At 56.9% G+C, this 27,792-nt stretch overlaps 1 protein-coding gene across 1 annotated transcript in view; it reads right to left on the bottom strand.

The window, feature by feature from the left end:
- Window positions 1-13,487: 13,487 nt before the first annotated feature.
- The window catches only part of MGMT (O-6-methylguanine-DNA methyltransferase), a 264,390-nt gene continuing 250,085 nt past the window's right edge, over window positions 13,488-27,792 (bottom strand). The window contains exons 4-5 of the mRNA XM_068961690.1: window positions 19,791-19,930; window positions 13,488-13,706 (exon numbers count right to left, since the gene is read on the bottom strand). Of these exons, the coding sequence (XP_068817791.1) occupies window positions 13,497-13,706; window positions 19,791-19,930 (350 nt within the window). The 3' untranslated portion in view covers window positions 13,488-13,496. The remainder of the gene's footprint in view (window positions 13,707-19,790; window positions 19,931-27,792) is intronic.

Genomic DNA, 27,792 nt, shown 5'->3' with positions numbered 1-27,792 from the left:
GTCTTCGTTGGGGCGTGTGAGTTGCGTGTGCGATCTGGCTCCCTGACCAGGGACTGAGCCTGGGCCCCCTGCATCGGGAGCCCCGAGTCCCTGGACCACCAGGGGAGCCCCCGCTCGTGGTGGAGAAAATGCGCAGCAAGCCTAAGTCTGAACGGCCCTCAGCACAACTGCGTCTGGCTGTTGGGATGGTGGCCCACGAGCTCGCTCCTGAGCAGCAGAACCACCCTCCTCCCCCCACCACCCACGTTGCCACGGATTCCTCTGGAAATCCTCTTTGCAGCTCGGGTCTCCCTTGTTAACTAAGTGAAGCTCTCTGCACTGAGCTGGTGCTCTGAGCCCCAGAGGGTCTGTGGGGGAAAATCTTGCCTGGGTATCTTGCTGTGCTAGGGGTCTGAAAGCTCGTGGGGCCAAGGCCTGTAGGTGGGAGCCCAAGGCCAAAGCCCCGAGGGGCACAGGCCCTGCTCCTGACCTCTGCTCGCACATCTGGGATGCAGGGGTGCATGTGAGTTCCCGAGGCGAGGCTGTTCTGGCAGAGCCGGTGTGGCCCTGAGCTGCTCCCACAGCTTGACTGCAGCCCATAAACAAGCAGTGGGGGCAAGGGGGGCTCCTCCCGCACAGGCTCTGGCACTGCATGTGCCCCCAGGGCTGCCAGGCTGGCCCCCCCACCCCCCAGCAGGAGAGCCTGTGGGATCCCCCAGCCCAGGGAACAGGAGTAACACCAGTGGCCACCCTCAGACTAGTTCAAGGGCATCAACGTGAGCCCTTTCTGGAGTCACCCAGGTGTCGGAGTCTCCCTAGAGGCAGGCACTCGGTGCACAGAACGGTGGCCTTCAGTGGCCTGCTTACGGTCTTCACGTTGTGGAATACCGGGCAGGAAAGGAAAGGGAGTGTGGGCAGCACACAGGTCACGACACAGTGTCAGAAGGACACCAGAGAAGCCACACCCACTTTAAGAGCCACACGGAGGTGAGCTGGGCCCTCCTGGGAGGGGCGTGTCCACTCCCCACCTCTGCCCCAAAGGCAACTCCTTCCACCTGCCTTCACCATGCCTGTATCTTTTTAAAGATTTGATCGTCGGTGTGGTGTTGGAGAAGACTCTTGAGAGTCCCTTGGACTGCAAGGAGATCAAACCAGTCCATCCTAAAGGATATCAGTCTTGAGTGTTCATTGGAAGGACTGATGCTGGAGGTGAAACTCCAATACTTTGGCCACCTGATGCGAAGAGCTGACTCACTGGAAAAGACCCTGATGCTGGGAAAGATTGAAGGCAGGAGGAGAAGGGGATGACAGAGGATGAGATGGTTGGATGGCATCACCGACTCGATGGACATGAGTTTGAGTAAGCTCTGGGAGTTGGTGATGGACAGGGAGGCCTGGCGTGCTGCAGTCCATGGGGTCGCAGAGTCGGACGCGACTGAGCGACTGAACTGATGTGCCTGTTTGCATGTGTGTGTGATTGTGTGTGTGTGTGTGTGCGCGTGTGTTTGTGAGCTCTGTAAATGTTACATGTCTGCATGCTGCTGCCCCCCACTTTTTTTACTTGCTGTTTACTTGCAGTTCCACGTTGCACCTGTCACAGCACTTGGCTGTGTTCTCTTTCACCGTCGCACAGCCTGTCGCCCTGTGAACACACCACCAGGCACACATGTGCTCCTGTCCGGGTGCCTGCACACGGCAGGCGCGGGAACACTCTGGCCTGGCTCCTGGGACGTGTGCTCGTGGCGAGGAACGCACGGCGGTCAGAAGCTAGGGTGGTAACATCCAGGGGACTCTCAGGGGCTGCTGGAGTTGCGGCTCGAAGGCTCTCGGGGCTAAGTTAGGATGGACATGTGTGGGCTTCCCCAGACCTGACTCGAGAATGAGCGGCAGGGGCATGGAGCCCCGCGGGTCATGCCGACCGTGAGGCGAGGGCCCCGGGCTCAAGTCTGGGCTTCACAACTGAGGATGCACACTTGTCTTGGTGGGGGAAAGCCATCCACAGCAGGGTGCGGTGAGGACCCCAGGCGCCGGCTTGGTGGATACAGTGACGTCGTGACACAGTTGTTTCCACAGCACAGACGCAGGGACCCGGCAGCCACGGGAGGGGTGGACTGTGGAGACTGTCACCACTCAGCCCCAGAGCAGAGGCGAGGCCCCACGGGGACGCAGGAGGCCCCGAGGGCTCTCGGGGTCAAAGAGCCACTGGGATGACACTTGCAAAGCCGGCTTTTCACCTCTGCTGGGCCCTGGTCCTCTCCTCTGTTTGGACATAAATTCTTGTTTTACAAACAAAACACAGTTCCCTTCAGGAATGCCTTCTGGGAGGGGGTTTGCCCAAAGCAGTTTCCTGGGAGGCTGGGTCTGTGTGCAGGGCCACCAGTCACGTGGCTGGGCCTTCGCTGATCTGGTGGAGTCCCTCCCGCCGGGCGCTGGCCCACCTGCAGCACCCTCGACAAGCCGGGGTCTCCGGGACTGGCCGCTGTGAGTTCTGGCCAGGATGAGGCTCTGCATGCTGACTGCTGTTTCTCCAGTTGTGAGGAGCGCTTCCAGGGGAGTCCTTCAGATAATCACTGTCTTGATCTCGAATGTAAATATTGTCGCCGTGGTTCAGAGAGAGATTAATGATTTGCCGACAGCTCCGTATATCCTTAGGAAGTAACGTACCAAAGCGCGCCTGGCCGTCCTGTCTCTGGGAACGCTGGTGGAAGGCCCACACTGGGTGGACTGGTCGCTCTGGGGCTCGATAGCTTTTCTGAGCGACCTACTCACTGAGAGGGAGACCCTGCATTTGTCTTTCAAGGGGGAAAAGGGTGCCAAGTGCGACTGCCAGGCGCCTCCCCGCACTGTCTGCACCTTCTGGAAGGACCTCGGGGTGGCATCACGGGCTCTGCCCCGGAGAGGGGTCCGGCAGGCTTGCGGTAGCCTGGCCGCCAGGGTGAGCCTCCGCCACTGGGGCCTCCTCCCCCTGCCTCCACTAGGCCGTGGGTGCGGATTCCTTCACCCCCTGGAGCCTCAGGGCAACCTGGCCCCCACCCCCCACAACCGCCCTGGTTTCCCTGGGCCATAGGTCACCACCGCCCTGAGGGTCCCGGGCAGGGAGGCAGGGCGCCCGGCTGGATTGCACCCTGCTGCCCCGCCCCAAGGGAGCCCAGCACACGCCGCTGTCCAGCCTGGGGCCAAGGACAGCCTGTCTGCCCACCACCATCGCCTCGAACGACCACGTCCCCTTGATGAAGCCAGGCCTGCGGTTCTGTTGAAGACACGGTGTCAGTGTCAATACCAGGAGGACTGGCCAATTATACTTCACATCTGATTTTCTTACATTTTCAAAGTGTTTTACACTAATTAGTTAGTCCTGTTAGCTCTAAGGATTAGTAGCGTCTCTAACAAGACACAGTGACACTGACTTCGCTAATTATGTAAAACATGGACGCAGAGACGAGAAGGCTGGCATCGCCCGGCTCGGGCCGGCTCTGCCAGGAAGAGGTGCCTGCCCACCCTGTGCTCTCGTGGCCCCGAGGACAGAAGTCCCCCGCGGTCTGTTCTGTTTTCTCTGGGGGCCTGCCCTCCCCCGACTCTCTCCTGCCAGGAAGCCCGTCCACTCCCACGACAGCTCCCCACATCGCAGGTGCTGCACCACCCTCAGCAGACAAAGGGGCGATTCGGGTCACGGTGCCCCCGGGAGATGGAGGGGGAGACCCCGAGGGAGCGGGCGGCACAGGCCTGCTGACCACTGTGAGCTGCTTCCCTGACTGGAGACCACCCGAAGCCCGCCGAGAACGGATGTCCCCCTCTGCGTCCCGGGCTGCGGCGGGGTGCCTGTCCTCCCTGCCCCGCCTCTTTCGCGGAGGCCAGAGCCGCCCGTGCTCACCTCTGCTCCAACTCATCTGGCTGCTCCTTCCACTCAAAATGCCCTCGACATCCTGTCCGGCGCTAACAGTGCAGCTTGAGCCCCGCCTCCCCCGGAACCCCCCCTTGACTGTCTAGTTCAGCCACACCTCCTTCCATGACTTTGAGACACACACACCCTGGGCTGATCCTGTGTGCACGCTGGAGTCACACGGCCTGGCTGGGTGGAGCATGCATGCTGCTCCACGGCCTCACTGTCCTGCACGTGGAGAGGACATCTGAGAAAGATGGCAGGGCTGTCTTATGAGCGATTCCCTCACGAGACCAGACTGCACCTGTGCTCCCACGGCACCTGTCGGGGTCCCTTCCTCATCAAGTAAACAGGTATGCTTCTCTAAGTCCAAACCCAGGGCATTTCCATCGCAAGCACACAGCACACACACACACAAAATCCAATTACTCAGTTTCCTCCTATGGAGACAAACATTGCCGCACTCTGCTCCACAGCTGTTCTTAAAAAGGCGACGTAATACCGACACATACGTATGTGTTGTCTACTTGTATGCGGCTGTATCGAAGTCTGTATCCTTAGAAGAGTCACGAGTACTACTTTTCTGATTATATAATAAAGACATACGTCATATAAAAGTTTAACAACACTGGAAAGCAACCCCCACAGAGCAACTCACCCAACACTTTCTGCCAGTAGTAGCAGCATGAAGTCGCTCAGTCGTGTCTGACTCTTTGCAGCCTCACGACTGTAGCCCGCCAGGTGCCTTTGTCCACCGGATTCTCCAGGCGAGAGTACTGGAGTGGGCTGCCGTTGTCGTCTCCAGGGGATCTTCCCGAACGAGGGATCGAACCCGGATCTCCCACACTGCAGGCAGATTCTTTACCATCTGGGCCACCAGGGGAGCCCAGGGTGTCTTCACGCAAACACTGGCAGATCCTCTCCCAGTCTCTCACACGTTTACGCACAACTGGGAACTTCCACACCACAACACGGACGACACCTGAGGCTTTATCCCATCACCTCCCCCACTCAGCAGCGAGTCAAGGCCCTCTCTTACCCATGTCAACACACACAGATTCATGTCGCCAATCTGCACAGCAGGTCTGTCTTGGCGCCGGTCAGCTGTATCACGACTTCATCAACCCGTGTCCTTAAGGGGACTTCCACGTCACTTCCCACTTGTTGCCGTCACGCAGTGGTGTGACAAGTGTCCCTGTAGCTGTGGCCTTGTGTACGCAAGACACTCCCCTCGCCCACAGTCAGTTTCTCAAAGGGGAGCCGTGTGGGGCATTTTAACCTTACCCGACTGCCCTCAGCAATACGCTCCTCCTGGCCCAGTGTGTGGGCCCTTTTCTCTACTCTGGCGGCAGAGAATTACATGTTCTGTCCTTATGTAACCCAGCTGGCACTGAAGCACTGTCTCACATTTAACCTGTGGCTGTGTGGTCCCTGAGTGGGTGCAGGTCTCTCCCCGGGATGCCAACGGCGTGTGCACCCTCCCCTGGCCTGCCTGCTCCCCCTCAGGCCCGCGCCACCCGCTCTTGGTGGCTCTGGGACACACCGGCGCCGCTGGCAGGGAAGATGCACCTGGTGGCACCTGAGCAGAGACGTGCCCTGGCAGCCGCGCTGGGCGCGGGACGCCGCCGCCGCCCCGTGGAGCTGGCCTAGCTCTGGCGCTCGTTTCCGGGGCTGCACACGGCTCCCAAGCAGCGCTGGGGGCACCGTCAGTCCTGCCGGAACGCTCTGAGCCACTTGCCCGGGGCAGCTGGCTGCTCAGGGGCCACCGCCTGGAGCGGCCACGCTGACACAGGCCTGCCGTGACTCTGCACACCCCTCCTTGAGTTCACAGACGCCACGGCTGCCGTCGTCCGCAACAGGCCAGAAGAGAGGCAATACCCGGTGCTTCCGGCCTCAGGGACGGGCCTGGCAACCCCCGTCAGAGCTGCTCACGGGCTTCGCTCTGAGCGAGTCGAGGGCCAAGGGAAGGGAGAGCAGACGGGGCTCTGATTCATTGGACAGGACTCGGGGGGCGAGTCCTCAGACGAGGGTGCTGAGGTCACCCCCTAGGGCTCCTGCGGGGCGCATGTGGGGACCCCACCTCTGTCCCCGAGCACCCTCCACACCCAGACACAGGCTAGGGGCTTCCCAGAAAAACTCACTGCCAGCTGACCACCCGAGGATGTGCCGCACAGCCCTTACGCGGATACAGAGGCCGTATCAGTGTCTCTCTGCACCAAGGCACCATGGACTGGGGGGCTCAAAGCCACAGAAACGTGTTTTCTCATAGCTCTGGAGGCAGGAAGTCCAAGAACTAGGGGCCGCCAGGGCCACACTCCCCAGAGGCTCTACGGGAGGGTCCCTCCTGCCTCGTCTGGCTCCAGGAACCCTTGGCCTGTGGAGCCTCTGCCTCCATCGTCAGGGGGCCTCCTCCCCTGAGGGTGTCCTCCTCTTGTGCCTCTGAGACTGACGGAGCCGTTAGATCTGGGGCCAGACAACCCAGGGAGATCTCCCCGTGGGATTCCTCATGGACGCACATCTGCAAAGATCCTCTTCCCCAGTAAGGTCAAACGCACAGGTTCCAGGGGTCTGGTTGTGCACAGGTCCCTCTGGGGCCCTCTTTGACCCACAGCTGCTGCAGGACGACGCGGCCCCTGCAGTGGACAGCTGGGGTGTCAGCATAGCTCCTCACCACCGAGGAGGTGGTGTCTTCCCCTCCACAGCACCGGGACCGGCTCCAGGGGCTTCCGAGCAGAGGAAGCTCCAGCCTGCACCGTCCTCCCAGCACAGAAGCCCGTGGTGACAGCGGCCGGAGTCCAGAACCAGCACTACGAGCATGGGCTGAGGGTCTGCAGACACCGTGCTGGGAGCGGAGGCTCTGAGAAGCCCAAGGAGGCCGGTGGAGAAGAGGCGGCCACTGCCAGCGGTACGCGGGCCCTCTGCAGCCTGACGGGCTCAGGCCCAGCACCCAACGAGCTCCCAGCGCTTCCTCGCGAAAATCTGTTCATCTACATCTGAGACCAATTTGCCTGAAACTACACAATACCTGTCACATTGCTTCCTGGCACAGAAGTCAGATGTTTGCATGGAAAAGTACCGACAGCTACATACCTCTTGGTGGTGTAATATTTAGACGTGTCATTCTGCATCTCAAAGAAAAGGCAGTTTTTAAATCAATGCGGGTTCTCAGCGTGGCACTCGGCCTGGAGACGGCGCAGGAGGCCTTCCGGCAGGTGAGCAGAGCTGGGCGCCCAGACTGCATGGTGCGCTGTCCAGAGGCTCTGGTTGGAGCCACGTGGCGGCCAGATGTGTGCACGGGAGTCAGCAAGGGTGCACACCACCAGGCCTCTGCGGGGGGCGGCAGGGGCTGCGGCCCTCCCGGGACCCAGGCAGAGGCTGGGGGCCGTGCTCCAACCTCTTCTTGCGGAGACGTCTGGGAGCTGCCAGGTGCACACACCACCGGGTTTTTTTTCGGTGCCTCTAGATTTAAAATCGCTTTGTTCAGCTTGTGTTATGTACGATTTACTCCAATAAGACTACAGATTTCTGAATTGAACGCTGCCTTACGTTTAAAGCTGCCGCCGTCTCCGCAGCTGCCCACCGAGCCCTGCGCGGCTGCGCTCACTCACAGATGTTCCCTGTCCCCATCCAGGGGTTAGAGTTGGGCTGCAGTCACTCCAGGAGGAAGGCAGGTGCAGAGGGGCCCTCAGTTGCTGCTCATAAGGCAGCAGAGGAAGGACGAGGTCAGCGCCCCTCTGCTTTTAACCCCTGCTGTGTCACAGGGGTGCCGAGGAGCCAGGGACGGACCCTTTGCCTACGGAGTCCTGGCCACTCGGCGCCGTGTCTGGACTGCCACCGTTTCCTCCGATGCTCTGCTGGCCCGTGGGCAGGGGCTGGCCCCTGCCTCTCAGCCTGTCACCACACGTGCCCCGGGAGTAGGCTCTGAGCCAGCACGGGAGGCCCAGGACTGTGGTCACCCTGTGGCTGCCAGGGCCTGTCCAGGGTCAGAGAGGGTAGGAGAAAGCCTCTGGCCAGCACCCAGCATCTAGGACTGGTCAGCTGCAGCCGCTTTTAGAAACTGGGTGGGAAAGGCCATGGGGCTGGGGGATTTCTGAATTCCCTGCCACCCCCGTCTCCTCCACACTGGAATCCAGAAGCCCAAGTCCTAGCAGAACAGCCCTGAGCCATGTCTGCACGCGGAGGACAAGGTTTGGGCCGAAGCAGCCCCACCCGCCATCTGCTCTGGGCGTGGGGACCCCCACCCAACGCTGGTGCGCCAGGGCTGCAGGGGCTGGGCGTGTCCACGTGCCCCTCCTGGGCACCTTCTGTGTCACAGGACACCGTCAGGCACAGTGACAAATGGGAAAGGGGCTGGAGGCAGCCGGGGACAGGAGGAGACCAAGGAACTGCAGGACCCAGGTGGGAGGAGGGCCAGGCCACCCCCAGGCAAGGATGGCCAAGGGGGACATGGAGGATGCTTCTGGAGAACGGTGGGGAGCTGCTGCAGGAGGCCCCTGAGATAAACGGGAAGGGCCAAGCTGGGGTCCCTGGGTTACTGCCGCGTCTCAGCAACAGTCACGGGCAGGGGGCTCTGCCCGGGTCTGGCCCGTGTGCGTGGGGCCCTACTCATGCTCTGCAGCAGATTATGTGCCTGCTTGAGAATCAAAACAGTGAGCAAGCGCAACGAGGGAAGTGCCTGGGAACACAGCGGGCGCCGCTCGCACATCCGGCGTCAGGAGGAGCTCTGTTCAGGGACAGGATTGGGCGCAGTCACGTCTGTTCCCTGGGAGGGTCTCCAAGTTCCCACGAAATTTAACCCTGTGGGGTGGGGTGGGGGGCTGTTTCACTTCCCAAAGAAACACGTCCACAAGAACCGACCCAGAAAGTGAGCAAGTGTGTTCAGGGACGCAAGCCCCTGCCCCGGGGCCCTCAGCCGGGGGGCAGAGGGTGCTGGCACTGAGAGGGCGGCCAGTGTCCTGCTGCGCCAGCTCTGTCATCCCGACTGGCCCTGGGTTGAGTCCCCAGTGGCGGCTGCGCAGGGCTGGCCTTGCCTCCTCTGGGGTGGGGGTGGGCAGAGGGTGCCGTGAGCCATTCCGGTCATGTCTCAGCTTCGGGCAGCATCTGTGCCCAGAGGCCCGGGGACCCAACCTGCTGCTGGAGCCGGCAGCTCGGCTATGTACCTGCTCCTGCGTTTCCTGCCCGAAGTCTCACACCTGCATCCACTTTGCCTTGTTGTCATGGTGATCAAAGCACGCAAAAGTAACGCTTTTTGCTCAGTATCACATGTTGCTTGGTGTTTGGACACTGGTATTTTCTCCAGATGGGTTTTTCTTCATTTAAGTCAACAAAGCAGTCTGGGAAGCACAAACTGCTTGTGTTTGGGAACCAAACAACAGTGATGTGTTAACGGGAAGCCTTGGGAGAGACCGTGGTGCGTGCGTGTGTGGTGGTGCAAGTGCCAGGGAGGGCCCAGGCTGAGAAACAAGCAAAGCAAGAGGTGAAGCTCTTGCTCCTCAGCCCCCATGCTGCAGCCCTGGCCACTCCAGCCCCCGGCCGGCATCCAGACACAGAAGCACAGGCGCACACACCGGGAAAGCTGGTCAGGGGGCTCCCCAGAGCAGCAGATTCCGGCCCGTCCTTCTGTGTCCCACCGCGTCAGGGTCCATGATGACCACCAGCAAGGTCCGTCCTGACCACAGCGCCCGTGGTCACCACCCTTCCCAGCATGGCTGCTCCCAACAAGCTGCTAAGTGGATGGTCTCTGCAGGTGCCAACGGCACCGAGGCCATGCTTTTAGGATTAATCTTAACTGCCGTCCACATGGAATTTGTTCTTACGGCTTTGTTTCGGAGGAGGAAAAAACACGAATTAGAAACGTTGAGAGACTCGTTAACACTGCCCTTTCATCCAGCGAGGTGCCGTCCGCTGCCTGGCGTCTTGTCCTTGTCCTTGTCCGCTCCAGCCCGTCCGCCCAGCAGGGGCCCCCAGGAGCTGGCCTGGGTGATGGAGGCCAGACGCCGTCCATCTGTCCACAACTGGAGCCACGGGGTCCGAGGACCCTGGGCGGCTGCCCTCAGCCACTTAAGGGATGCGGGTCCTGCAGTTTCTCCAGGCTCCGGGTCTGGCTTTCAACTGCCACCCCATTTCCTTCAGACAGACAGACAAGGCTGCCTGGCAGAGTTCCATTAAATCTCATTGTCTTTCAAACTGATAACAGGTAAAATTGATGTGAAAACTTCAAATCCCTAAACACAAACTTCAATCAAATGCCCGTAAACAAGAAAGAAAAAGCCTGCACAGGCCGGGAGAGGCCAGTCGGTTCAGTCCTCGGCCAGGACCCCTGCCAGGCCAGCAGCAGGAAGGCCCGGTGCAGACAGAGCGTGTGGAGGCCCCAGCGCGCCGGCTCAGGGCCGCCGGGGAGGGCCAGCTTCCGGGGAGAGCGCCCGCGCTGGAGGCTTCTCTGTGTCCCGCCGTAAGATAGCTCATTTACCGCTTCCAAGCCCGCCTGTGTGCAGCCTGAACCCTCAGCAGCACCGGGGCCTGGGCTGAGCTCCCAGGAGAAGCGCGCGCTGCTCACATGGCGGGGGCGTGATGGCCTGCCTGTTCCCCGGCGGCCGGGGCCCCAGCTGGCACCGCTCTCGTGCCAGGCTGAGCCTGTGGGTGCCGAGGACGTGGGGACACATGGCCAGCGGTACCCACCCACCCTGCTGGAGCTGTACCAGGAGGGCCCCGCAGACAGGGGCTCCCCGCCCACGACTCCCGAGCAGCACCTAAACCCACAGGCTCCACTGACCTCACCACCCACCCCAAGATGTCTCCAGCCACCTGCCCGCAGGGCTTTCTCTTACCCTAAAGCTTTAAAGGAGTTTCATCCTGGGATAACATTGCTGTTTACAATAGGTTAAGGAATGAACAATGACACACCCCCTGGACATGCTCAGCTGCTCCAAAGAGGTGGTGCTGGGTAAGGAGAGCTTGCAGGGAGATGCGAGGCCTGGGTGGGGTGGGCAACCAGAGGGATTCGAGCTGGAGACGAGGATGCCTCTAAGCAGTGCTCACGCCACACCAGGAACCGTGGTTTTTTCTGCTGGCTGAGTGGACACCCATTAAAAAAGCTTGATTCAATCACCTCCAAGGTGAGCCCGCACTCTCCCTCAGAAACAGCTGCCTGCACTGGCTCCGGCCTCCTCTCCGCGCCTTCCCGGCGCTCTCCCAGATCCCGCTCCTCTTCTTTGGGCACCAGGAAGGCAGGCCTGTTGTCCCTTCATCCCTCTGCAGCTCAGGTGTGCAAGCGAGGGGGCTACGTGATGCTCCCAACCCTGGGGGCGAGGACAGGCCAGCCCTCCGCAGCTCAGCCTCTAGAATGGTCAAAGGCAGCCAGTTCACAACAGCTGGTTCTGCAAAAACAAATCTTTCTGAACCCTCCACGACCCAGGTCTCCAGGAAGAGCGAGCGTGGTGTGTGCATGCCACACAGCTGCCCCGCGGGTCTGGCCGATGGATGGAGGGAACTCGCACACAAGGGGGCTTGGGGCCGAGGACAAGGGCAGAGTCTGTCCTTGTCTCAGCGTCCTTTTCGCCGGGGGAGCGCTTTGTGTCCCCTGTGCCTCCCATCTTCTCCCTTTTCGCTGGGAGAGCGGTTTGTGTCCCCTGTGCCTCCCCATCTTCTCCGTTTTCGCAAATGGGGTGCTCCTCTAGCCGCAGCAGTTCCAGGAGGCCCCTGCGGAGTCCGCTGCCCCTGGACCGGTCCGAGGCCCACCCTCGGGGCGGCTCTGCTGCTGGGACCCGGGAGACTGAACTCCATTTGTCCAGCAGCAAGGGTAGGCAGGGCCCAGATAGAACCCCCTGGGGGTGGGGCCTGGCCCCGGCGGGCTGCCTGGTCTGGGACCCTCCCTCGCTGCCCGCTGCTGGGGCACCTGGAGATCACAGATGCCCACTCTCCAGGTCCAGGGAGCAGCCCGAGAGCAGAGGGTGTGGGGCCTGGGATGCATCCTCAAGGTCTGACCGCACTGCGGAGAGGTCTGCTGGTCCGCTGGCAACCGGGACAGACAGCACGTGCCCTGGGGACTGCCCCAGGGCCTTTGATGGACTTCCAGCCCATCCCGTCTTCAAGTCCTTCCTTGAGCAGCGGGGGCCGGGCCTCCCCAGCGCAGCCCAGCACCCTTCGGTGGCCTGCATCAGAAGTGCTGACAGCCCCACACCGAGGCCCCAAGGCTGGGAGCTGGGGCAGCAGCCCAGCAGCTGGTTCTGTTCTAGCAGTAGGATCCTGGGGCTGCAAGCCCCTGGAGCACAGCCTTTTCCTCAGAGAATTCAGAACACAGCCACCCTCACAGCCCCCAGATGCGAAGGGCACCGGGGACCCCACTCACCTTCCTGACATGTCAGATGGGGAGTCACTCGCAGCTCTTGAGGCTCACCCACGGAGCCATGAGCTCGAGTGGACGGAGCAGGGAGACTCAGGGTCCATCCACAGAGATCAGACATCCAGGCAGCTCCCTGTAAAGACTCTGGTTTGGCTCTAAAGAAGTCCAGAGGAGGACCAGATCAGAAGACAGCAGGGAAATGGTCGGATTTTACTTTTAAGAGAAAAATCCAGAATTAATTTGGCTGATATAAAAAAGGGATGCAAAGAACTGTAGGTCGGTGAGAAAAGCCTAGTCAGTCTGTGTGAGGTCAGTGCTGAGGTCACAGAGTGCACCCAAACCACACTCGCCCAGGGCTGCATGCTCACCCGGGTGTGAACACACACACACACACGCCCAGGGCTGTGCCCTCACCCGGGTGTGAACAGAGACGGCAGCGCGGCACTCCCGCCTTAGACGGTGTGCACAGCAAGTGCGGGACACGCCCCCACCTGCACAGTGACCGAGGCTGACCCACCTTGCCAGCCGCGGGACTCCCAGGGTCGGGGTGGCGAGTCAGGAAGGAGAGGCAGGCGTCCCTCATCGCCCTGGGTCCTGAGAGGACTCAGGCCAGGAGTGGCGAGAGACGGGCTGGACGAGACTCCACTCCTCAGGAGGGGCCATTTCAGGCACCAAGAGCTATTTGTTTTCCCAAATTATTCTGGCAAGTGGTTATTTTCTATTCTGTTGACGCGACCCCAAATGGATGCACCTTACATTAGCCTTCTGGCAGCTGGGAAGATAAAGCTGGGGCCTCAGCGTAAGCGTGTCTTTTCAGGGCTGCCCCCGTCCCTTCAGCAGCGTCACGCCAGCAGGTTGGCAGCTGAGAGGAAAGGACAGGCATGGAGCGCGCTGCAAGCAGAGACCAATTTGCCAAGGGTGGACCTGCATGGGGGTCTGGCGGTCCGGGGCCCGCCTGGCTCTAGGTACCGCCTTGGTGTCCGAGGCAGCCAGCGTTTCCTGGTGGGCACCAGATGCCCCTTCCTTGAAGGGCAGTTGCCCTCATGTTTGCCAGGCTCCCATTCTCTCACCTCTGACTTGAAAGAATCAGCAAGGGTACAATCACAGTAACAGACATGAGCAAGCTGGACCCACGGGAGGCAGCCTCTGGGCTCTCTTCGTGGTAAAACGTACAGACGCAGACACATGACGCCTCTGAGACTCTGGCTCCTTTAATGAGACACAACCCCCCTCAGCACCCCCCACCCCCCACCCCCCCAGCACACACCCCATGCCCAGCAAGCTGCTCATACACGCTCAGTCTCGGCCAGTGGGCTGGGAGCTGGTGGTGCTGCCCAGGGCCCCGTGCCAGGAGCCGGTGGCACAGGGGCCCCCTCCACGGGCCGCTTTCCCGGCAGGATGGCCCTCGTGGGCCAGCAGCCACTCCTTCACGCCCACGCCTCCAGAGTAGTTGCCCATGGCCCCGCTGCTGCAAACCACTCGATGGCACGGGATGAGGATGGGAATCTGCAAGAGAGCAAGGTGGCCACATCAGCCTGGCCCCAGGCCCACCCCGGCGGCCCCCACCCAGCCACGTGCAGGCACCACGTCAGCCTGGCCCCACGCCCACCCCGGCGGCCCCCCAGCCATGTGCAGGCCCCACGCTCACCCCAGTCGCCCCCCACCCAGCCACGTGCAGGCACCATGTCAGCCTGACCCCACACCCACCCTGGTGGCCCCCCAGCCACATGCAGGTGCCATGTCAGCCTGGCCCCACGCCCACCCACATGCAGGCCCTGTCTCGGCACGAGTCGCCCCTTGGCCTCTGAGTGTCCTGGGTGGGCTGGGGCAGGCCCAAGGTAAATGTGGGGCATCTTCTAGAGCAGGGGTCTCCAGCCCCCAGACCCACCCCGGTCTATGGTCTGTGAGGAATCAGGCCCCACCACGGGGGGAGCAGCAGGTGAAACCAAAACCAACCCCCATCCTATCCCGGGTCTGTGGAAAAACTTCTTTTTTACAAAACTGGTTCTTGGTGCCAAAAAGGCTGGGTTCTAGAGAATCCCTTCATGCTAGGATTTGGAAGGAAAAAACAATTTCACTTGATAAGTGATTTAAAATATATACATACAGAATTTAAGAAAACATTCCCAAGTTTAAGTGCCACGCAAAGTTCCCAAACATTTCCGAGAAGTAAGAGGAAACGTAAGGGAATGCTGTGCTCAGAGGCCACTCTAACTCCAAGGCTGGCCAACTGTGGATGTGGCCCATGCAGTTAGCAACTGGTTTTGTAAAATAAAGGTTTATTGGAACACAGCTATGCCCACTTGGTACATACTATCTGTGGCTGCTTTCGCAAGACTGAAAACATTTACTGTCCTGCCCTTTACAGGAATGGCTTGCCAACCCTGCTTTACAGATACCAGTGGACTTGGGGGCGCTGAGGGGTGCTGCTTCCCTCCTTAGCCTCTGATACAGAAGTTTGAGAAGCTCTGCTTCTCATCTGTTCCTATCTGAGAAGCGGTCGCCAGACCCCCAATCCAAGGCTGGGACCGACCCTCTGCCCTGGGGACCTGCCCCCAACCCTTCCTCCCATAGGGTCCTCCCCACCTCCCAAAAAAGCCCTGACCGGAAGGCAAAGCTGCCCTGCGCCTTTCACATCTGGAGACAAGCGGAGTAGTTAGGTGCCTGCCTAAATCAGCAGGGTGACTCCACAGAAAGCAAGGGCACTTCACAATGAAAGCAAACACAAGCACGGAGAACCGCCCGACCGTCAGGAAGGCTCTACTGCTAGGATCCTGGGGGCAACAGCCGCCCAGGTGCTGAGAGTCCTTGAGACGCACCAGGAAACACGGGGCCAGCACTGCCTCCCAGAGAGGCTCAGCTGCAGCTCACGACGCTGCCGCACCAGCCCCAGGGGAGGGGCAGGCCCAGTTCCCAGGAGGCTGGACAGGCAGGCGGGCTGGCACACCGCTGACTGGCTCGGAGCCGGTCGCACACAGACCTGCGGGATCGCAAGGCCCCACAGAGTGGAGTGGACCGGACGGCGGGGCCCACAGGTGCTGGACGCAACTCTGGCAGGGGCTGTGGCTCCTCCTGCAGCCACACAGGCGAGTCCCACCTTGCCCCACGCTCCTCACGGTGACCCCACTGGAGGGACTCTGCCCTCCCGGTGGCCCCTGGCAGCCCCACCGGGTCCGTTCCTGAAGGTGAGGGTTGTTGTCTGCACGGGGCTCTGACTGCAGGTAGAGGGGGGCTCTTGGGCTGGTCTGGCCCCCTCCCACCCCCAAGGTGAGGGCGACTCACTGAGCAACCGTCCTCAGAGGAAGGCAGGAGCATGTCCGCCCAGAACCTGCAGAGTCCGGCAGAGGGACCGCCTGCCCCCCAGCATGGGGGTCCTGTCTGAAGTGGGGCCAGGGTGGGGAGCTGGGCGCTTCAGAGACCCCACGTGGGGGGGGCCTCCGCCCAAGGTAACCAGGCGCCTCTGCTCCCCGGGAGGTCATCTCTGCCCTCACCCGAGGCCTTCACTGCGGGTGGAGCAGGCTGCCACCCGCTGGCACCTGACACACACTCCCGCCAGGGGCGCCCCTCTGTGGGGTGGCCCCTGTCCCAGGAGGGTGGCTGGATTCCTGGCCCTGTTCCTGTCCTGGACACGCTGCTCAGTAAGGACACGGCAGGGAGAACATGCCTGACATGCATGCTGTGACTCCACGCCCTCCGTGGAGCCCAGGCCAGACTCCGCAACCTGAGGGTGCAGCGAGCCTCTCGTCCGGGTCCGAAAGCTGCTTGGAGGCCCGCATTCTGCATGCCGCCCCGGGGGACCGCAGAGGCAGGGCCCAGAGGTGGCAGTCTGACCTCCCGTGCCTCACAGACCAGCCCTGACTCGGATTTTGGGGGGTCTGGGTTGCCATGGTGACGGGTGCTGTCTGTGGAGTTCTAGCCCCGTGAGGAGGGCTCGGGCTTCCTCTCCCGCACAGTCTGACCAAGCGAGAAGCGGCCACACTGGGGGCCTGCCCACAGCACACAACCGGGGGGAACAGGAAACTTCAGGAACAGATACAGTAGTCACATTAATAACTGCTGGGAGGACACGATTAGATAATACACAATTCAAGTTTTTGACTGATAAGGAGGTAGACACTAATTCAATTTAGTTTTATAAACATTTCGGCCCCAATTCAATTTTCCTCCCGAACAGCAGACTTCACACACAAGCTCTGCTTTTCTTCCCTCTTGCCCAACAAGCTACGGAGCTGTGAGTGTGTAACGTGACCCTCTCTTTCTAAGCACCATGCAGATGACAGACTGCTGGCCTGGAATAGCAATTACAGAGACAGCTATGATCAGTCTTCATCTTTCCTGGGAACTGGTGACTGACCAAACACACACGAGTCTCACCTCCAGAAACGGGAACACTGCTTCTGCTCATGCTAATTTCAGTGGCAGGTTCCAGACTGTTAAAATAATGAAACCTGCTAAAATTCATTGTGGCCCTAAGGACATTCCAAAGGATCCATACCCTCTATGCCCTCTCCTTTAAACCTGTGCTGCATGAAATGTAATTTTTATCAATAACCAAGTAGCTCATAATATCATAGCTGCATTGAAATCTTCATGCTGTGAAATCTAATTCATCCAATACATGAATCCATCACTTACACAGACCCTTTCTCAAATGCTATAAAACTTCCAAACCCATAGATTTGTCTCCAACAAAAATAACACGAAGGGGCCTTTCAATCAATAATGGAATCCCTCTGATTCTGGTGCTGGCTGAATATTTTCTCCAGCTTTGCCTTTGTTCTTGTGGGTAGCAGCCCACAAGGGAAAGAGCTTGTTTTCACTTGCGGCCTCATCAATACCTAAATCCTGGTGAACAAGTGACACTGAGAAGCTGTAATCAATAGCTCCCTGTGCGTTTTTTTCTTCTGGTCCAATGGTTCAGCCCCACTGACAGCCCTGACACTTAGAACATGAAGCTAAGTCTTTATCAGCAGCCATCTGGGTGACTGGCAGGACAAGACTCGGGGGGTCATTGAGGCTCGTGGCGATCTGCGAATAAACGAACTCCTCAGGAATGCACTTGTTTAGGAAAAGGTGGGGAAACTCTCTGCCGAGTATTGATTGCTTCTGAACTGCATTTAGCAAATTCTGAGGATGAACAGGAAGGGGCTTTATCAGGCAGGGTGTGAGCCCTTGTCAACCTGCCTCACCAGAAGACTGCCGCCCCAGGGCTGGGTCTGGGACAGGGCATTCTGGAGGGCTGCCAAGTCATTACACCTGGGCTATTAATCCGTTCATGGAAAATTCTGGAAAAACCAAGGGCCTGGGGTGGGCTGAAACCCCCTCAGCAGCAGACACCACCCTTCAGTCTGCAAGTGAGCAGCCCACGCCTCGAGCACAGGCCATCACGGGGGCCGGGGCGTCCTCGTTTACTGCCGGACACCATGGAATGGGCACACCATAAGCGCCAGGGTGTCCTGCAGCTTCTGCGTCCGTCTGTCTGTCATGCTCCTCCTGAACACAGAGATGGCTTCATTGCATACATCTCCAGGCCACACTCCCTGTGCCCACGTGTGGCTCTGTGGCTGGACTCTGCCGTCGGCATGAGAAGGGGGACGTGTCCACTGGGTCGGCCCCTTATCCCTTCACTTCCCTGGGTCCCCTTAGGACCCCTCAGCCTGCTCTATGGATGATCCAAAGACCTCTGAGCATGGCTGACTCTGCTGAGCTGGCCCAGCTGCAAGGCACGCAGGCTGTCTCCTTCCGGGAGCACCCCAGCTCTTCTGAGCCACCCCTGGAGGCATCTACTGGGTCCTCTGCAACTTTCTGGTCAGGCTGGGGTTCCTGTGTGAGGCCAGGCAATGCCCTGCAACAGAGGGATGCCCAGGGCAAGGCCAGTGGCTCACAGCCACCGCACCACCCTTGTCATGGGACGGCACCACCATGAGGGGCCACGGTGCAGGCAGGATCCTCCCCGTGTCCTCAGGCCACCTGGGCACGCGCCCATGGGGACGTCAGGACAGGGACTGCACGGACAGAAGCGTCTCAGGCCCCGTGAGAGCCTGCTTTACAGATGTCAGGGGCTGGGGCCACAGGTGAGCAGACACAGTCACAGAGATCAACAGCAGGAGGAGGCAGTCCTGCTGCCTGCAGGACAGTGAAGGTTTCTGAATGCTGCCTTACGCGCTGTCGCCAGCAGCCACGGCCTGGCCACTTCAGAAAGTGGGGAACTGCGGGTGTCACGAGGGGCAGGTGTGGGCTGCTGTGCACGCCAGTGAGCGGGGCTGCACATGCCGAGGGGGCAGGCAGTGCTGGGATGAAAGGCCAGCCTCAGGGAGGAGAAGGCCCTCAGGGCGAGGAGCAGAAGGACCAAGCATCCTCAGGGCGTGAAGAGTGCAGACAGACGGGAGAATTTCAACACAGCTCGGGGACCCTGGGATGCAGGAAGCAGGCACCTCCAGAGCTCACCCAGAGGCCCTGCGTGGACACACAGCACAGGGTGGGGTCACACTGTCCAACAGAGGGACCTGGGAGAAGGCGGGGGCCTCCAGAGGGGAGGAGCCATGTCAGCGTCACTGGGAAGCCTCAACAGTTACCCCTGGAAATTGATGCAGGGTCACCCATGTGTGCCACGCAAACGAGGCCTGCAGCCTGTGGAGATGGCGTGTGTGAACGACACACTGGGACGCTGCGATGGAAGCACAAGAGAGGCAAACACGACACCGACCCACTCCCCCAGCCCCTGCCATGCGGGGCTCGCGACCTGCGAGGTGGCGGTGCCGTCATCTGCCGCGCACTGCTCCTGACAGTCTGGGGTGTTTAACACGGACGCAGACTCTTCTCCAGGCAAACGGACACTACAACAGCTCGTGCCACCCACAGGAGCCGCCCCTGTGCCCACAACGGTGCGGTTCTGTGTGGAAGGCCGAGTGGCTGCCCTCTCAAGACACCGGCCCTGTCCCGGGGCCACAGCTGAGGGGAGGGGACCGCGGGCCATGCTGGGCAAACCCTGCCTCTCCCCAGCGAGCATGGACGGAAACCGTATTGAAAACACACAGCAAAGCCACGGCAATGTTTTAAGAATGGGGTCGATTCATGGAGTAACTCCCCACCCCGCAATGTGACCATCTGCTGGCTTTTCCTGATTGGATGGCACTCTCCCACCACGTTACAGAGTCCCTACAGCTTCAGTGAGAGACCGTCCCAGGGCGATGGCGCCCAGGTCTGCAGAGACCCTCCTAGGGCGACGGCACCCGGGTCTGGAGAGGCTGTCCCTGAGTGACAGCACCGGGGTCTGGAGAGCGTGTCGCGGGGTGACAGTGCCCGGGTCTGATGGGCACTGCAGACTAATGACACTGGAGACGTTCCAGGGCTCCGTGCAATCGTGTGAGGGCTCCCAGAGGCCGAGCTGCTGTGTGGATGGGGTGCCCTTCCCACCCACTGCAGGGTCCTCAGGCGAGTGTGGCCTTGGCCAGGCCCACACCACAGCCTTCCGAGACTGGACGACCCCCTTCCAAAGGCCCTGACGTGAACCCCTCCTCTCCTCCCCAGCAGCCCAGGTTGCCTCTGACACTCGCCCCGACACCCCGCTGACCACGGCCACACACTCACAGGGTTGCTCCTCATGGCTCCTCCCACGGCCCGCGCTGCTCTGGGGTTGCCCGCCAGGGCTGCTAATTGCTGGTAAGAAACCGTTTCTCCGAATTTCACAAGCTTCAGCAGCTTCCATAACACCTGTCTGGTGAATGACTCTGAAAGGGAGAAAGCAAATGACGTTATTGGGACAAACGGCTCCAACAGCTAAGATACAAACAGCTGCCAGCCCTGAAAGAGAAAGTGCAGCAGCGCACACAGAGGTGTGACTTAATTAAAGCCCAGCTCCGCACGGGTCCTGCCACCACGTCGCTGACGCTGACGAGGAGGACGCGCGGGAGGCGAGCCGAGGGCGGGCCAGCATCTCCACAGGCCTCGCCAGCGGGTAGCACAGACGGCTCACCCTCCCACCTCCCCGGAGCTCCACGTGGGCCTGCGGCGCGCTCTCCTGGGGCCCACGCGGGTGTGGGTCGGCACATGGCTCACTTCACAAGCACAGAAGGCCCTGCGTGCGCACCAACTTTGGAAGCTCTGTACTGCTTGTTCAGTCCCGACTACAGCTGGGATGTAGAAGGAAAAGGAGGCCGTGGGCTGGACCACGGTCTGACGCTAGCTTAGCCTCCACACCCGAGAGCGAGCAGGCTGAGGATGCCAGACACCACGACCCACGAGGCTGGCGGCGACCTTGGCTCCAGGCATCTGCAAGGAGCAGAGCTGCAAAGATAAAACAGCCTTACCCCCATTTTAATGAGCAGTCACGTCAAGCTGCTGCAGGGGTGAAGGGTGAAGAGGAGGACACAGGACAGCCCCTCCCTTTGCTGCGGCTCAGAGCGCTCCCGGGTGGGCAGGGCGCTGCAGAGGTGGGCACGCGCCGGGTCGTCTCATTCGAGGCCTCTCATCTTTCCCCAGAAGACGCGTGCCCGCGAGCATGGGACAGGGAGCTGCCCACCACCCCCCTCTCCAAGGCGAGGGCAGGAGTGCCCGACACAGCGACAAAGGGAAGGATTCCACGGGCAGTTCCTGGGTCCAGAACAGCACTAATTACACTTCATGCCAAGCTGGCCAAGTGCGATTTGGTTCTTAAAGGAAACACACCCTTACACGCGTGTTAAATAATAAAAATCACTTCTTAACTGAAAGGAATGATAATCACTTCACTGGGAAAAAAATCTGTTTAGTCTTTATTATAACATTAAGCAAATTAAACATCAGCATAATCCAGGTGATACTAGAAAAGGGTCAGCAAAGAAATTGACTTTGTTGTTCATTAATTTACATGGATTAGTAGAGGGCAGAAAGATAGCAAATGTGCTCTAGTTTTTTATGATATAATTTCAAACTCTACACCATTTGTGGCAGGAGGGTGACTTTGGGGTTAATCAGACTGATTTGTCCTTTTAATTGCTTTCTATTCAAAGAAAATTCATTAGATAATGTTCTCTTCAAAATTCATGAATCAATTTAACTGAAGAAACCACATTAACAGCTTTGGGTTCATTAGCACATGCGGTTGTGTGACTAGCTGATTGCTGCGAGGGTTTCCTTAGGCAAACAGACTTTGTTTACTGTGATTTCTTTAGAAAGCGTTTTGAAATCAAACTGTTAATCATTATTATTGTCACCACTGTTGTGCCTAACTTAAAAATAAAAGGAAGGAAAAAGAAAAGCAAGGCAGCTTGGTGGTAACTTGGAGAAAAGAGGTTTCAGGGACAGCTGTCTTGAAAAAGAAACAATAAAAGCAGCTCAAGTCAATACTGCCAAGGCCAGGTTCCAGCCTTCCTCCGAGAGCAGAGCTGCCGGCTCTGTCTTCCCTGCTCTGGCCCAGGGAGAGAATGCTGCCCAGGCTGTCCTGAGAGCAGCCTGGGACCTACTGACCCGGCAGGGACAGTGAGGGGTTCGTGCGAAGGGGACTGGAGACGGAGTGGCTCCGAGGAGCCATGTCCGCTCCTCTGTCCTCATGGAGTGCCAGCCCTGGGGCTGCTCTGACAGGTTACTGCCGAGTCACAGAGCGCCTCTCCTTCCAAGGGCAGAAGCATCGTATAATGAAACAATTATAAGCCCGTGTGTGGACACAGAGTTTAACAAATATTTTCGGCTTCATCGTCAATTTTTCACAGGAAACCGTTTCTCATCTTGTACATGCCCGGCAATATATTAGATCAAATAGTTGAAAAAAATGCAGCGTTTTGCAATCAAGCACATTATTTTTTTTAAACCTGGAACTCAATCCACCCTGTAGGGAGCAAATGCATTAATTAGTCTTAAGCAGCTCTCAGAGTCAATGCCTTTGCCCTGGACCTGTGCAAAAATCAGACCTGAGCCCCACTTCTCCAAAAAAGAGGGGCAACACTGGGGGGAGGCAACACTGTGAGCTGTTGAATATCATTCTGAAATGTAGTAAAAAAAAAAATCTGCTCAAAAAAATGAACATAATGTGGAAAACACACTCTCTTGAAGGTGTTCAGTTCAGCTGCTCAGTCGTGTCTGACTCTCTGCGACCCCATGAACCGCACCACGCTAGGCCTCCCTGTCCATCACCAACTCCCGGAGTTTACCCAAACTCATGTCCATTGAGTCGGTGATGCCGTCCAACCATCTCATCCCCTGTTGTTCCCTTCTCCTCCTGCCCTCAATCTTTCCCAACCTCAGGGTCTTTCAAATGAGTCAGTTCTTCGCATCAGGTGGCCAAAGTATTGGAGTTTCAGCTTCAACATGAGTCCTTCCAATGAACACCCAGGACTGATCTCCTTTAGGATGGATTGGTTGGATCTCCTTGCAGTTCAAGGGACTCAAGAGTCTTGGTGAGGTGACCACATAAATCTTTAGCGGTGGGACCATCATTTCAGGTGGCCCTAAGGACTGATGGTCAAGCTGAAGCTCCAACACTTTGGCCACCTGATGTGAAGAGCTGACTTACTGGAAAAGACCCTGATGCTGGGAAAGACTGAAGGCGGGAGGAGAACGGGATGACAGAGGATGAGATGGTTGGATGGCATCACTGATGCAACGGACATGAACTTGGGCAAACTCTGGGAGATGGGGAGGGACAGGGAAGCCTGGCATGCTGTAGTCCATGGGGTCACAAAGAGTTGGACACGACCTGGCGACTGACCAACAGCAGCAGCCAAGGGGCAACCACCGAACCACTGCCTCTCTCTCCCGCGAAGGTCCCCACGGAGGGCAGGCCGTGGCCCCCAGGGCCGCACTCTGGGCGCTCCTCTCCCTTGCCGTCCCCAGCCTGCTCTGGGACTCAAGGTGGGGTCAAGACTGCTTCTTGGCTCCCCCTTATCCTAGGGGCCTGGTCACTTCCATTTCAGCCTGGGTGGCTGCTCAGACCCGCCCACTGTAGCCACCTAAACCTGGTGAAGACTGTCTTCTAAACCACCCCCCTTCCTGGGCTGCTGGATGGGACATCGTGGGCTGGGCTGCTGGCGACACTACATGCCTGTGGGATGCCCTGCATAGCACTGAGCCTGGTGCCCACGCCCGGGCCACGGCCACCTGACAGGGCTCCGACTTTCCGCGGGCTCTCCAGACCTGGCTTTCTCTGGGCTCTGGCACAGGGGAGCCTGCAGCACCCTGGAGTGAGCACCAGGTTCTCATCAGGCGGATCCAGCAGAGCTCTCACACCACGTGCTCTTCAAGAGCAAATCGGCTAATGTGACCTGATGCTGCGCAGCATCAAAGCAGCCAGACGACCTTCCCAGGAAGGAGCCCGGGAGGGAGGCCACGAGAGCGACGGGATGGGCGAGCACACGCTACTGAGTGCCTCCATGAAGCCTGGGCACAGAGTGCAGGGCCATGGGGAGGAAAGGCCTGGGGAGAGGAACTGGAAGGCGCACTGCGATGAGGCACCTGTTTACCACGTTTACTTCAGAAATCCCCAGCCAGGACTGACTGTGGGCTTCCCAGGTGGCACTAATGGTAAAGAACCTGCCTGCCAATGCAGGAGACTTCAGAGATGCAAGTTTGATCCCTGGGTGGGGAACATCCCCTGGAGAAGTAAACGGCAATCCACTCTAGTATTCTTGCCTGAAGCATCCCATGGACAGAGGAGCCTGGTGGGCTACAGTCCGGGGGTGGGGAGGGGTCACACAGTCAGACAAGACGGAAGGGACTTTGCATGCACACAGGACGGACTGCAGCCTGGACCCTGGAGGTGGTGTCAGTTCAGATGGAGCTCAGGAGCCCTCTCTGCCTTGAGGAGGGGGAAGCCCCCCCAGGGCTACTATCTCGGACTCTCTGGCCCCAGGCAATCCTGCAGTGTGTGCAGGGGGTGGCAATGGTGGGGGCCGGCAGGTGCTGAGAGCTCTGAGGAGAAACGTCCCTTCTGAGGAGAAGGGCTCTGGGCCCAAAGGCGGCTGGGCCCCCTGCGTTCCCCATCTCTCTGCTCCTGCTGCCCAGCCCCAGAGGCCCGTGCAGTTGCAGGAGTGTGTGGGAGAGGACCAGGGAGGCTGTGGAGGAAGAGGGGACTGGGAAACCACACCAGACCAGGAGGTGGGCGGGTGGATCCGACGTGAAACGCAAGACTGAGAACGGAGGGAAGGCTGAGCCCCTGCTATGGTCCCAGGGGGCAGCCCTGAGGAGGCCGCGGAGGCTGCAGGGCGCAGACACTGAGAGCGCAGCCGCAGAAGCCTGGCCAGGACTCATGGGCTGCATCCAGCCAGGTCAAGGGTCTTGCCAACATGAATATCAGCGTTACCCACAGGACTCACATGAGACTCGGGATCTCAGAACATCTATTCAAAATGAGCAGGTTATAAGGTCCAGAACACTCAGCATATGAAGAGTCAGGAAATCCTCAGCCTTCCTGGGAAAAGAAAATCATCAACTGTAATGGCCAAGAAGACATGGAAGTTAAGACTCTCCTGACAACCCCTGCCCCGCCAAGCTTTCTGAGGTGTAATTAACAAAACTGTGAGACACCCAAACTGTACAATGCGATGACCTGATAAACATCAACTGAGGACAGCTTCACAGGATCTGTGATGAGAATGCTCTGAGAAGGGAAAATACCCTTGGAACAAGTGAAAATATAAAGAGTTTCCAAAAAAATGAAAATTACGAAGAAAAATCAGAGACTGTAGTACTGAAACATACAATATCCAAAAAGGAAGAACTGCACAGCATGGGCTTCTAGGAAGACTGGAGGTGCCCGATGCAGAGCCGACCGGCCTGAAGACAAGTCAGCAGAAATGGTCAACCCGAGAGGCAGGTAAGAACGCCAAAAGCAAACAACAACATCCAAGACAGCCTCGGGGACGTGCTGGAAAAGCCAGAAGGCCTAACACGTGTGTTACTGGAGTTCCAGGAGAGAAAGCAAAGTGTCGTGTAGAAGAGAAAATTCAAAGAAATAATAGCTAAAAATTGCCCAGATTTAGCATAAGATATACAACCACAGATTTAAGAAGCTCAGCCATGTGCAAAGGGACAATCCCAAAGAAATCCACTCCCAAACCCATCAAGAAGCTGCTGAAATCTAAGGATGAAGACAGAAATCTGGAAAACAAGGAAAAATGGCGTATTATTTGTGGGAAAACTATGTTTGAATGACTGTAGAATTTTTACAGAAACTGCAGAGGACAGAAGGAAGCAAAATGGCAGTTTTAAAAGTGCTGAGAGAAAACAACCATCAACTCAGAATTCTATATCCCGTTTTGAAAAAAAATCCTTCAAGGGTGAAGTTAAAATAAAGACATTTTTAGATCAAAAAAACCTAGCGATAATGCATTGCCAATAGACCGAAAGCTAAAGGGAGCTCTTCAAGGAAGAAGCAAAATAATACCACAGGGAAGCGTGGAACATTAGGGATAAAAGCAGAACAAAAGAAACGGTAACTATTTGGCTAATACCACAGACTATTCTTCTGTTGAGTTCCTCAAAATATGTTTAATGACTGAAAGTAAAACCATGACCTCAACAGGTAAGATTTTCAGTGGATGCAGGTGTAAACCATCAGAAGGAGTTGAAACAGCTCCGTGGTGTTAAGGCTTCTATATTCCATGTTAAGGTGGTGAAACGTTGACTCCAGTTAGACTGTGACAGTGATGTATGTAAGTATTATAATCCCTGAAGCAGCCACCAGAAAAACTGTAAGAGATGGTATGGTGAAAAACAGATGACAATGTAAAAAATGCTCAACTATTCCAAAGGAAGGAAAGAAAGGGGAACGAAAAATGAAAAACAGAGGGAAAAGACAGAAATCAGATAATATTATGTGATAATGAAGTAATAAAATGTAAGAAGTAAGATAGCAATAAAGTGAAATAAATGTCTGCCATACCAACCCTAAGCGTTTATGTGCCTTAACAACAGGGTTCAAATACATGAAGCAAAAGCTGACAAAAATGAAATGATAATTAGTCAAATCCACAATTATACCTGAAGACTTCACTACTCCTCTCTTGTAACTGACAGAAATATGTGACAGGAAATCAAGGCTGCGGAAAGGAAAGAGCGCCACCAGCCAACGCGTCTCAGCTCACAGGACGCGCAGACAGGACGCGCAGTGCCAGCAGAATCTGCACCCTTGAGGTGCCCATGGGCACCGAGTGAGGCACGGCACGTTCCGGGCTATAAGGCAAACACTGACAAGCTGAAAACAGCTGAGATCAGACAGATGATCTTCTCTGATCACAATGGAAAAAGGGAAAAGGAAAATCTCCAAATATCTGAAGAGCGAATATGCTATTTCTAAATAATCCATGAGCCACAGAAGAAGTCTTAAGGAAAAGAAAACAAAACTGAGCCGAATGAAACTGGAAATGCGCCTATCACAGACTGCGGGACTCAGCTAAAGCACTATTTAGAGGGATATTCATAGCATTAAATGCATATTTTAGAAAAAAGGTCTCAAATTAATGATAGTATAAAACATAACCATAACACGCTGAGTTGATCAGTCGTGTCCAACTCTGCGACCCCATGGTCCAACCAGGCTCCTCTGTCCGTGGGATTCTCCAGGCAAGAACACTGGAGTGGGCTGCCATGCCCTCCTCCAGGGGATCTTCCCAACTCAAGGACTGAACCCGGGTCTTCTGCATTGCAGGCGGATTCTTTACCATCTGAAAGCCCATAACATAATAAGCTTCCAATTTAAGAAACCAGAAAAAGAAAATAAAAATAAACCAAAGAAGAAGGAAAGGAATAATAAAGGTAACGACAGAAACCAGAGAAACGGAAAACAAAAGGTGATCGAGTGAAATACATGAAACCCAAACCGGGTTCTTTGAAAAGATAAACTGGTAAATCTTTAGCAAGACTTATTAAAAACCCCTATTACCATAAGAAATTAAAGAGGGGATGTTACTACTGACCTCATAAACATTCAATTGATAAAAATAATTCCTACAAAAAAAATCTGTGTGCAATACTAAATATCACAGATGCATAGATCAATTTATCAAAACTGGCAAATGACCAAAACCCAACAAAGATGGAGCAGGTGACTGCAGGTCCTGTAACTATCAAAGAGCTTGAACTCAGTTTAAAATCTTCTGAAATCACAGGGCCAGCTAATTTCACCAGAAAATTCTATCAAACATTTAAAAGAAAAGATCAATTCAGCATAACCTTTTCAGAATAATAGAGAAGGGAACAATCCCTAAGGCATTTTATGAGGCTGTAATTATCCAAATACCAAAATCAAAAAAGTAAGCAGAAAGGCACAGATCAAGGTCTCTCATGGACATATATGCAAAAATTCTCAACAAGGTACTTCCAAATCAAATTGAGAAATATATCAAAAATAAGACATTAAAATTCAGTGGAGTTTGTCCTAGGAATGGAAGGCTGATTCAATATTTGAAAAATTAATCTCTTATAAAGCTACATTAATCAAGATAGGATATACTGGTGTGAAAATACATAGATCAATGGAAGAGAATTAGAAGAACAAAGGCAAGACCATGGAAAAAGGATAATTTTTCCAAAAAATGGTGCTTGAACAACTGGGCAGCTACATGCAAAATATGAATCTAGTCAGACCATGTACCTTCTACAGAAACTGACTCAAAGTGGA

The sequence above is a fragment of the Capricornis sumatraensis genome, chromosome 23 (genome assembly GCF_032405125.1).
Source record: "Capricornis sumatraensis isolate serow.1 chromosome 23, serow.2, whole genome shotgun sequence".
NCBI classification, from domain to species: Eukaryota; Metazoa; Chordata; class Mammalia; order Artiodactyla; family Bovidae; genus Capricornis; species Capricornis sumatraensis.
Note: the sequence above shows the minus strand (reverse complement) of the source record. Positions and strands in the feature narration are given on the sequence as shown.